This window comes from Miniopterus schreibersii (genome assembly GCF_964146895.1).
Source record: "Miniopterus schreibersii genome assembly, chromosome: X".
Taxonomy (NCBI): domain Eukaryota; kingdom Metazoa; phylum Chordata; class Mammalia; order Chiroptera; family Miniopteridae; genus Miniopterus; species Miniopterus schreibersii.
Window position 1 is genome coordinate 44,639,050 of NC_138104.1, and position 12,754 is coordinate 44,651,803.

Consider the following 12,754-nt stretch of genomic DNA (forward strand, 5'->3'; position numbering starts at 1 on the left):
TCTTTAACAGCTGACATTTTTAGAATCAGTATGGTGAAATCAGGTTTCTTATCTTATGTCTGAGTACTTTTTATAATTTACTTGAAACATCTTGGAATTCCAGGTTTCTTGTTCTTAATCTCTTGTGGTTTGTGAAATTTTAACTATTAAAATCATCTAGGAAAAAAATCTCAATTAGCATTTTGGTTGTCTTCTACAGGAACTTTTTTGGCTAGTAAAATTTTCTAAACACTATCATTATCTAAAATTTATCTTTAATGTTGGAAGTATTACATATGTCCCCTTTTTCTTCTCATTTATCCCGTCCACTCTACACCCCTCACCCCAGGCCTTCACCACACTATTGTCTGTGTCCTTGGGTTATGCATATATGCATATAAGTTTTTAGGTTAATCTCTCTCCACCGCACCCCTACCCCTGCCTTCCCTCTGAGATTTATCAGTCTGGTACATGCTTCTATGTCTCTGGATCTATTTTGTTCATAGGTTTATTTTGTTCATTACATTTCATATATGAGTAAGATCATGTGATACTTGTCTTTCTCTGATTGGCTTATTTCACTTAGCTAATACTCTCCAGGTCGCATCATGCTGTCTCACAGGGTAAAGGATCCTTCTTTTTTACAACTGCATAGTATTCCATGGGGTCAATATCCCAGAAGATGCATGATATATATGAGTTCAATCTTCTTGAACTTGTAGAGAGTTGTTTTGTGTCCTAACATGTGGTCTGTCTTTGAGAATGTCCCATGTACACTTGAGAATGCATATTCTGCAGCTTTTGGGTGAAATGTTCTGTAAATGTCAATTAAATCCATCTGATCTACTGTGTCATTTAAAGTCACTGTTTCCTTGTTGATTTTTTGTCTGGAAGATCTATCCAGTGAAGTCAGTAGGGTGGTAAGTCCCCTATTGTGACTGTATTGCTGTCAATCTCTCCCTTAAAGTCCTCCAGAAGGTGTTTTTTTTCCTCTTTCTCTTTTTCTTTAGCTTGTGTGAGTCTTTTGTTCTGAGGTGTGTCTCTTGTAGACAGCATATATTTGGATTTTGTTTTCTTATCCATTTAGCTACCCTATGTCCTTGGGTTGGAGAATTTAATCCATTTATATTTAAGGTTCTTATTGATAGGTCCTTATGTATTACCATTTTATTTCTTTATGACTATGTTTCTGATTCTATTTCAACTTCTTATTACAGCATCCCCTTTAACATTTTTTGCAATGCTGGTAAACTCCTTTAGCCTTTTTTTTTTTTTTGTCTGCAAAGCTCTTTATTTCATTATCTATTTTGACTGATAGCCTTGCTGGATATAGTAGTCTTGGTTTCAGATCCTTGTTTTGCATTACCTTGAATACTTCATGTCATTCCCTTCTGGCCTATAGAGATTCTGATCATAAATCAGCTGACAGCCTTATGGGAGCTCCTTTGTAGGTAACAGATTGCTTTTCTCTTGCTGCTCTTTAGATTCTCTCTTTTTCTTGAATATTTGGCAATTTAATTAAGCTGTGTCTGAATGTGAACTTCTTTGGGTTCTTCTTGCTTGGGACTCTTTGTGCCTCCTGAACTTGGGTGACTTTTTTCCTTACCAGGTTATGAAAGTTCTCTGTCATTATTTCTTCCAACACGTTCTTTAATACTTGCTTACTTTTTACATCCTCTGGCATTCCTATGATGCAAATATTGTTATATTTCATGTTGTTCCACAGCTCCCTTAAACTATCTTTCTGTTTTTTAATTGTTTTTTTCTTTTTGATTCTCTGATTGAGTGGTTTTTTTACCCTGTCTTCTACTTTGCTGATCTACTTTTCAGCTTCCCCTAATCTGCTGTTTATTCCTTCTAGTGTTCTTTTTTATTTCTACTATGTCATTCTTGATTTCCTTCATCATTTCCATATCTTTTTTCATTCTGTTAGGCATCCTTATGATCACTATTCTGAACTCTATGCCTGATAGATTGCTTATCTCCATTTTATTTAGCTCTTCTTCTGCAGAATTCTTTTGTTCTTTCATTTGTTTTTGTTTTTTGTTTTTTGTTTTTTGTTTTTTATCTCCTTATTTTGGCTGCCTGTTTGGATTTGTTTTTATGTATTAGGTAGATCTGCTAGGACACCCAGTCTTTTGGATGGTCTCTGTTGCAGGCCAATGCTGGATGCTGTTTGTGACTGGCCTTGAGTACTCTGTTTGAAGTTTTCAGCACTCCACAGCTTGTGGTTCCCCCTGCTGGGGCTGGGTGTGTTTCTTTGAATCCTAGTTTCATATTACTTAACAGAAGAAAAATTCATGTGCTTTGAAAAATTGTTAGATGCTTGGCCAAAAGTTGTAGTACTGAACTTTCCATTTGTAAGGTTTATTTAACTTCTGAAAGCTTTTCCAGGCTTGATAGAGAGAAGGGGACATATTTTAAAATAAGATACTACATATTTTCTCTTTTGCTCCTGAACACATTATTTTCAACTTGAAGCACCTTATTTCTCTCCTCCTACTGCCTACTCCATGTAATGGTTTCTTGTATATATTTCCACTCTTGGCCTTTTGTTAAATTTCAGCTAGTGAAGCTAGTGAATAATGTAGGCCTAAGTGAATTCAATCAATCAATAATCTTATGTTTATTGATTGCCTCCCACAAGCCCAGCAATGTCCTCTTTGCACTTTACCTCATAACTGAAAAAATCTAAGAAACACTGCTTGTTAAAACAGAATGATTGATAAGTTTTAATACTCAACTGATACCAAAACAACTGATGGAAAGCTAAAACATTGATTTATGAATCTCTTACTGCTGAACTTTGCTAAAAGACATAGTTATTGTTTGATTGTTTCAATTAATCAAATTCCACTTAATGACATGCTAATTAATAATATATTTTCTTTTCCTGACTCACATAAAATATACTTCACATAAGAACTTTACCAACCCCGGCCGGGCGTGGCTCAGCGGTTGAGCGTCAACCTAGGATCCAGGAGATCGGGGTTCGATTCCGGGTCAGGGCACATGCCAGGATTGCGGCTGCAACCAATCAATGACTCTCATCATTGATGTTTCTATCTATCTCTCTGTCTCCTTTCCTCTCTCTGAAATCAATAAAGATATATTTAAAAAAAAAAAAAAAGAACTTTGCCAAACCCCTAAACCACTCTTAAATATTTCAAGTAGAATATCCTGCATATGTTTAGAATTGTCTTTATAACAAAAACATTTTTGAGATCAAATAAATGTATTTTTTGTGTATATCCCCTGTGTCTATATAAAAATAGTTAGACTAAATTGTTTTAAACATGATACCTTGTCCTTAATAAGCTCATAACCTAGCAGGAATATTACAGCAGAATTATATTTAGGGTTTAACTTGTAAAAAATGAAATATAGTACAGTTTCCTTTAAAACTTCTTAAATCATCCATCAAAGCATTTAGATGTCTCCCAATTAATATATAACCATATACAATAATGTGAATAGGTAATGTATAATATAGACTGATATATAGTATCTATGGTATCTATTATGTTTAATTTTTCATGAGAAAGATAAGAGTATAACAGTTGGATTCACAAACCTTAGCTGTCTACATAACGTGATTCCAGTTTATAACCACATACATGTATCTACTCTTAGCCAAGAGAAGCAGATTTCCATCATTAAGCACTTCCTTGCATTTACATTCAGATTTATGATGGCCATAAAAAGACTATTCCAGGAATCTCCAGACTGCCTAGTTTTCTTCTATGTCATGCACAAGATTTTTCCTTAGAAATAACTTTTATATTTCTCTTCTCCATTTCTACCTCCCCTACCTTAGTTCCAAGCCTAGATCACTTACCCCTTGACTAAACTATTATTAAAGTTTCTATATTTATTCAACTCACTCTACACATTTAGTCAAATTAATCATCCAAATGTACAAAAATACAATTCTGACCATACAACCCATTTGCTTAAAAACCTTCAATGGCTCCCCAATTTCTATAGAATTAGATATAAAAGTACCTTGGTATTCATAGCCTCTGCAAAGTGACCCTAATTGCATTTCTAGTTCTAGTTGAACTGGCGATTCCCAAAGATACTTTATCTTTTTACTCCACTGTGCTCATGCCACACTTTTTCCCAAGAATGCTCTTTTTATTTCTACCTATCAAAATTTTACTCATATTTTAAGGTTTGGCTGAGATATCAATCCTCAAGTTGATGCAATTTTGCCATATCTTGACCGTCTATAGCACTTCATTTATTGTACCTCCCTTAAGTCACTTATCATAGCTTTCTTTGTATTAAAGTCATTCATGTACTTGTTTTATCTTTCCCTCTCAGATCGTAGGTCTTTCCCTCCAGGAAATTATGTTTGCATGTCTTTTTAAAATTTTCTGTAGCACCTAAAACAGCACTTACTATAGAAGAAATGGCTAACAAATATTTGAATAGAATTAGAATTAAAATAAGTTACCTTAGAAAGATATCTACACTTATTTCAATAATGTTCAATTTGTCAAAAAGATTTGAAGCCCTTTGCAATTGTTTTAAGTGCCTGTAGGATTACTTTTAAAGTTTTCAGTGGTAACAAATCTTCGTTATTTGAGGGAAAATTTGATTTTGGAAAGTAGAATTTATTCTTACTCACCTTTAATGAATAATATGGATGTTCAACCTGAGCTATTATATTTTCAGTTATTGAAAAAGAAATCTGAAGTAATGAGACAGAATCTCTGGGTGAATCATAAACAAACAACTCCAAAAGAAAAGTTCCCAAAATGCTTTCAACAATGACAATGCCATTGTAATGACTGTAATTTTCTAAGTTTTCTACATTGGAACATACAGTACTCATTTGATGTGTAAGTTATAACGTATTTGTTAAATGCATCTTGGCTCCTTGTAGATTAATTTTGTAGTTTTCCAAAGCAGTGTGTTGAAAAATGTATTAGGAATTTAAATATTATTTAAACAAGAAGTATATTACCTTGGCATTGAAAATACTGTATTTTATAGTTTTTGGTGAGGGAGAAAATTTGTCATCACTATTGCACCAAACAAAATTTCCCAAATTGGTGGGAAACTTATTTATACAGTACTATGATTCAGAAAAGTTTACAAATTCAACTACTATGCTTGGGTATTCTGAGTTTTACCAAAAACATAAGGAAATGAAGAATAGATTTGAAGCAAACACTAGAGGATAATTGAATATAGCATTTGATTATCAAGTAACTGGTGCCTCAGGATTATAAAACAAAAAAGTGAAATTTTATCTCTTCCCAAATCTCATGGAATTTATAATATTGGTATATTAATATGCTCATAGAAGTTTTCCATTTTCTTTATTAGATATAATTGGCTTAAGCAGGAAACCACATTTTATTTTCTTAAAATGTAAAATGTCTATGTTTAAAGAAATTCAATTAGCCATGTTTATTATATGTATTATTATTTTATATGTAAGTTTTCAGTAGTTATTGGGTCTTTTGCAATTCATTCGGTTTAACATATTTTCTCTAACAACTTTATATAGCCAGTTTTAAAATTATCCTAATAGATGGAGGTATGTGAAGAGATAGTCCAAAATGGTTGGATATCTCTATTTTTTCAAGAGTATATTATGTGATTATTTTAGCAGATTTACCTCCTTCATTGAGACTAGCAATCAATTTACTTTATAAATTTTATATCATATATCAATTATTGGTGGGAAATCAAGACACTATATATTTTTAAGGATGTTCCCATAGAAATGTTATCACTCTCCATTCACCATTTAAAAAGTAAATTATTCAAACTTCATGACCCTCGGGCATTCTAGTTAATTGACATTTTACTATAGTGAGATTTTAACTTGAGTAAATTTATTTTTAAATTTGTTCATAAAAGTATTATTTGGTGTTTATATCAGTTTAGCCTATCCTTAGCATATTGGTGTATTTTGAACTCAAAGTAAAATGGCAAGTGTAGTGGCTAGGGGTGGTAGTAATTGACGATATTACTTTACTATTTACATTGACTGATCATCACTTCTTATTAGTAGGCATAATAGTAATTCATAAGCCATGACTGAATATAACTTATCAAATAAAATAAATGCTTGATTGAATACCACATTCTCAATATCACCACTTAGCAAGATTGATTTGCCTTATCAGTCTCTCAGGAAGTACGGGTTTAGGAAAGAAGGAGAAACAAGTGAAAGTTTGGAATACTCCAAATCCTTGTGTCCCAGAACAAAGTATGGCAAAGCACAGGCTAACCTGTGCTCCAGCTCATGGAACCACCTTGATCTTTATGAACACTCCCCCAAATCCAACTGGAGTAGTATCTACCTCCTTGTGTGGCAATGCTGATGTAGTAAACTGCTGCTGGCTATTTGCTTTAGTAGTTTCTGCTTAAAAATAAATTCACAGTTATGGAGGATGAATACATCTTTTTTTGTTACTGTTGTTAATCCTCACCCAAGGATATTTTTTCCATTGATGTTTTTTAGAGAGAGTGGAAGGGAAGGGGAGATATGAAGAGAGAAACATTCATGTGAGAGAGACACATAGATTGGTTGCCTCCCCCACGTGCCTGGACTGGGGCTGGAGATCTAGCCTGCAACCTAAGTACATGCCCTTGACCGGGAATTGAACCCAAGACCCTTCGGTCTTCAGGCTGACACTCAAACCACTGAGCCAAACTGGCTAGGGCTGAATAAATTGTGAGAACTAAAATGCAGCATAAAGGCTACAGTTAATAATTTAATTATTGTAACTCATCCCACAGAGCACTGCATTTTTATTGTAAGAATTTTATTGTTCATAGATTCTAAACCATACTTCCAGGCCCTAAAAATGTCCTAGAATTTTTATTGAATTTCCAGGGGAAGTTTGCACCACTTCTAAAATTTCTCCACCAGAGAAGGCCTTCTCAATCTATTGTGTTCAGTCAGGAAACAGGATTGTCTAGGTGGGGAATATGCACTGAATGAAAGCCTATCTTGAAGTCTTATATGAATTTTTTGGTGTTTATCAGCTTTCCAAGTAGTAGTACCTTACTGAGATTCCATTTGTTGTTTCCACAGATTTCAGGAAACCTTACTGTGCCTTGGATTACAGGGTGTTCTAGAAAAAGAGCAGTAAGTAATCTTTCATTAAAAGCAACAAATGGGTTTTCCCCTGTGTTTTTAGTAGGAATGTCATTGAAAAAACTGTAATGATATTTTTTTCTTTATTGTGGAAAGTACTGCAGATGTCTCTCTCCCCCCCCCCCATTGAACCCCTCCACCAGACATCCACCCCAACCCACCCAGGTCTTCACATTATTATCTGTGTTCATAGGTCATGTATATATGCATCTAAGTTCTTTGATTAATCTCTCTCCCCCCACTCTCCACTTCAACCTTCCTTCTGAAATTCTTTGGACCGTTCCATGGTTCTATGTCTCTGTATCTATCTTATTCATCAGTTTATTTTGTTCATTAGATTCCACATCTGAGTGAGATCGTGTGGTACTTGTCTTTCTCTGACTGGCTTATTTCACTTAGCATAATCCTCTCAGGTCAATCCATGCTGTAAGGGTAAGAGATCACACAACAACCCAAAATCTATGGGACATAATGAAAGCAGTCCTGAGAGGAATATTCATAGCATGATAAGCCTACCTCAAAAAACAAGAAACTCTTCTAATAAATTATCTAACCCTACAGCTTAAAGACTTAGAAAAATAGCAACAAGAAAAGCCCAAAGTAAGTAGAAGGAAGGAAATAGTAAAGATCAGAGAGGAAATAAATAACATAGAGATTTAAAAAAAACAACAACACAACAATACCAAGATCAATGAAACCAAGAACTGATTCTTTGAAAAGATAAACAAGATTGATGACCTTTTAGCTAGACTTATCAAGAAACAAAGAGAAAGGACCCAAATAAACAAAATCAGAAATGAAAGAAGTGAAGTAACAACTGACCCAACAGAAATACAAAGGATTGTAAGAAAATACTATGAACAACTATATGCCACCAAACTGGACAACCTGGATGAAATGGACAAATTCCTAGAAAAATACAGCCTTCCAAAATGCAATCAAGAAGAGTCAGAAAACCTGAATAGGCTGATAACTACTGAGGAAGTTGAAGCAGAAATCAAAAAACTCCCAGCACACAAAAGCCTTGTAATAATATTTGTAAATTTGGCAAAACCAAACCTCAATAAGACTGCATTATCTCAAAGAATATATTTTGTGATCATATTATTTATATATACTATAAAGGCAACCTTAAATAAAATGCAGTAATCAGCACCCTAGATAATTTTTTAGTAGGTTTTTGTGGTTTTAAAGAGCATTCAGAGATAATAAAATATTATACTTTTTCTACATCTAATTAATGCAGTTAATTTGATCATATAATTGAATCATGATTGCTATAAACATCTCAGTCAACATTAAATAATTTACATTAGTATTAGTGTACTTTAGTATTTACCAGTGATGAGTAACTAATATTTTAACAATCTTATTTTGTGTTTATGCTATAACTGCTGTGATGTTTATAATATTAATGTAATAGAACTACACTGAAATTGTGTTTTCTCAACAAATCTCATTCAGTTGGTGTGCATAAGATCCTTAAATCTGCATTTTATGAAGTACCTCAGGAGATTTTTATATAACTGTTTGATATATGTGAAATTATTAAAGGATTTAATCATAAAAGAGACATGAATAAACTTTTAGAAAGATAACTCAAATTATTGTATGTTAGGTTTGGAGATCATAAAATGGAAGCTAAGGCTATAGAACTAGGCAGGATTATGTAGACTCCTTTTTATTTTTCTTCTCCATGAAATAGAACTATATATCATGAAAGAGAATCTCTGGAGGATGGAAAGAAAGCAACTGGTTAGGGACTCCAACACTTGGAGGAACTACAGGTATTTTGTCCCCACATTCAGAAATAATAAAGGTGACAGAAGAAGGTGATACAGGCTATGCACCTCATGACCCTCAATCTAACAAGAAAAGACAACTTGGGTAGGCTCATTCCTCCCATTGATGGTATGGGAGTCCCAAAGACATGAAGTGAGCTTGGTTACATTGGCTCAAGGAGATTAATTGGAAACTTCAGGGGCAATAAATAACCAGGGGAAGTGCTTTTTCCCATACTGGGCCTGAAATTCTTCTCCCTTACCTGGAGACACCAGACAGCAATACCAAACAAACAAAAACAGCCTGGTCTGGGAATCCTCTTTGTCCCTGTTAGTCAGATAATTCTTTCTCCTACTTAGAGAACCAGATGGCTTGCTTAGTACCAGCAAAAGTGATCAGGACACTGTAAGTGCCCAGCCAGAAAGTGTGCTACTCATCCCTGAAGGATGCAGAATCTAATGGTTGAATCTATTTTTCCATCTAGAGACACTGATCTGTTGGGTTGCACCAATAAGAGGTGTCTCTCCACAATAATCCTTTGAGCTGGAGGTTATCCTCTGTCCCTTCAGATTGTAGCAGTAGGGATCAGTGGAAGCCCAAGTGGCACCAGGTATATCAAACAAGCTAAAATAACACCACAAATGTTCTGAAGATAAAATATAATTGAAATCACAACCCATAAAAGTAGGCCAGGACTTGTGCACTAAACATAACTGGATGACTGCCTGATTTAAAAAAAAAAAGATTTAAATGAAACCAAAAATCTCCTATCATAATGGCCAAAGTGTAAGAAAATCAACTGTAATGAACACTGAGGTGAACTGAGTAATGGAACTATCTGACAAAGATTTTAGGATTTTACAACATTCATTATAAAAATGCTTCAACAAGAAATCATAAATTACTTTTAAACAAATGAAACTCTTAAAAGAGCAAAGTTATAAAAGAACCAAATTAAAATTATAGAACTGAAAAATACAATAAGTGAAACTTTAAAAATAACTTTATTACTCAATATTTGAGTAGTGATTTAAAAAATAGAATCAATGAACTTAAGGACAGATTATTAGAATTTACCCAACTAAGACAACATAGAGAAAATCCTGAAAAATAATAAACAGAACCTCAGAATACTGTGGGACAATAAGAACCATTCAATATTTGCATATTTATTGGAGCCCCATAAAAAGAAGAGAAAGAGTATGGTATTGAAAGAACATTCAGAGAAGTAATGGTTGAACATTTCTCAAGTTTGGGGAAAAAATAGCATAAACACAGATTCAAGAAAGTGAGTGAATTCTAAACAAGATAAATGCAAAAAATCCACACCCAGACACATCATAATTAAATTTCTGACAACTAAAGACAAAAAAATAATCTTAAATCTAACCAGAGAGAAATGATGCATTACCTACAGGAAAACATCAATTCAACCAACAGTAATGGATTTTTCACCTAAAATGTTAGAGGAAAGAAGGCCAGCATTTTTCACATGTTTAAAGAAAATACCTTTCAACCAATAATTCTGTTTGTCAAAACTATCCTTCATAAATCAAGGAAAACTCAGTTGTTTTTAAATGAAAGAAAACAAAAAAATTGTTGATAGCTGAACTACTCTGTCTATATTAGCTATCAATTGCTGCTTGACAAATCTCCATGATCTTAGCAACTTAAAATAACATGCATTTATTATCTTACAGGTTTTTTCTGGTCAGGAATCCATCCAGGCATCTTCTGCTTAGGGTCTCACAAGGATGCAATGAAGGTGTTAGCTAGGCTACATTCACATCTGGAGACTTGAATGAGGATGAATATGCTTGTAAACTCACTCAGGTTGTTGGAACAATTCATTTCTTGTGGCTATAAGACTGAGGCCATGTCTTCTCACTGGCTGTTAGCTTGAGGTTACTATCATATCCTAGAAGAGGCTACATACAGTTCTAAGGGCCCTCCTTAGTTCTTAGAGGCTCCCCACAATTCCCAGATGTCTCCCACCATTTCTTGTCATGTAGGCTTTTAAAAAATGGCCACTTACTTTTGCAAGCCGCCAGGCTAGTTCTAGAGAGAGTCTGCTAGTAAGACAAAGTCTTTTATAATATAACACAATCACAAGAGTGACACCTCATCATCTTTGTTATATTCTATTGGTTAAAAACAAGACACAGGTCCCACCATACTCAGAGGAAAGGGATTATATAAAAGCATGAAAACCATGTGGTGAGATAATGAGGTTGCTACCTTAGTGACTGTCTACCATAGGCAATGGATAATAGTGATGCTAAGCTTCCTGGCCCACATTACTGCCTTGAGAAAGTTACAAGACTATGGTGCAGAAAACAGAAGCACAGGTGAGGCCTGAAGTGGTTCCTTGAGTTGAGGAGATGGAGTGTGAGAGTCCAGGGAGTGTGACTAGAGTTGCAGGGCAGAGTATTGGAGAAGAGAGAGCTATGCAGAAAAAGAACTCAGGAAATATGCAAAAGGTTACCCTTGGAAGTCAATGGAGTACTGAATACCCATGTGAATGGAGAAAATATGTCTGGAAATAGAATCATCTAAAAATATTAGGAATAACAGTACTCATATGGGCCAGTAATAGTGTTCTTTCCCACCAGCCAGACTGAAAAACTTTATAATTTATGGTCCATTTTGTAAAACACACAGAAAGTTTATTATAGAATAAATATTGCTCTTATTCTGCCTAACAAATCCAAATCCTAAAAGCAAATCCAGAAAGGATCAATCAGTTTCTATGTAAACTATTTGCATCTCAGAACAAAGCTAAATCTTATCCTAAGAATATAAAAATATATAATAGCCAACAAGATAAAATTTATAGTATCTGTCATCCATCAAAAATTACTACAATGCAAAGAAGCAGAAAAATATGACCGATGATGATGAGAAAAAATATTAAATGAAAATGACCAGAACTGACACATGTTAGAATTAAGAGAAGAGGTTATTAAAACCATTATTGTAACTGTATTTTGTATGTTTCAAAAGTTAAGTGGCAACATTGAAGATATAAAAATACATAAAAATAACTTCTAGAGATGAAAATTATAATGTTTGGGGAGGGGGAACACATTAGATGGCACTAATGAAATATTAATGTTGCAAAAGAAAAGATTAGTAAACTTGAAGGCACAGCAATAGAATATACCCAAAATGAAACATAAAGAAAAAATAACCCATCTGGGCATGGCTCAGCAGTCGAGTATCATCTTAGGATCCAGAAGATCGAGGTTCAGCTCCTGGTCAACACACATACCTGGGTTGCAGGCCCTATCTCCAGTTGGGGGCATGCAGGAGGCAGCCAATCAATGATGACTCTCTCATCATTGATGTTTATTTCTCTCTCTCTTTCGCTCCCTTCCTCTTCTGAAATCAATAAAGTTATATTTTTTAAAAAAAGAAAAAAAGAACTTCTTTAAAAAAAGAGCATTAGTCAGCTGTGGCACAATTTCAAGTAACCTAACATATGCATAATAAAAATACCTCAAAGAGTTTGAGGGGAGCAGGAAAATATTTGAATATATAATGAATGCATTAAAATATTCTATATTTGATGAACCTATAAACACAGAGATCCAAGAAGCTCAATGAAGTTCAAGTGTAAGAACCACAAAGTCACATCATAATAAGAGAAAAATTAAAAATAACCTGAGAAAATGTACATGTTGTGAATAGAGAAATAAAGTTAAGGATAACATCATGTTTCTTATCAGAAACAATACAATGAAAAAACAGTGGCACAGTATCTTTAAAACACTGAAGAAAAACTATCACCCTAACTGTTATACTGAACTACAATATTGTTCAAAATTGACCATGAAATATTAAGGACTTTTTCAGATATACACCAACTAA

At 34.0% G+C, this 12,754-nt stretch overlaps 1 protein-coding gene across 3 annotated transcripts in view; it reads left to right on the forward strand.

The window, feature by feature from the left end:
* HDX (highly divergent homeobox) overlaps window positions 1-12,754 on the forward strand; it is a 189,819-nt gene that overhangs the window by 56,902 nt on the left and 120,163 nt on the right. For all 3 annotated transcript variants that reach the window (XM_081126850.1, XM_081126852.1, XM_081126851.1), the window contains one exon: window positions 7,040-7,093. In XM_081126850.1, coding sequence (XP_080982976.1) covers window positions 7,040-7,093 — 54 coding nt within the window. The remainder of the gene's footprint in view (window positions 1-7,039; window positions 7,094-12,754) is intronic.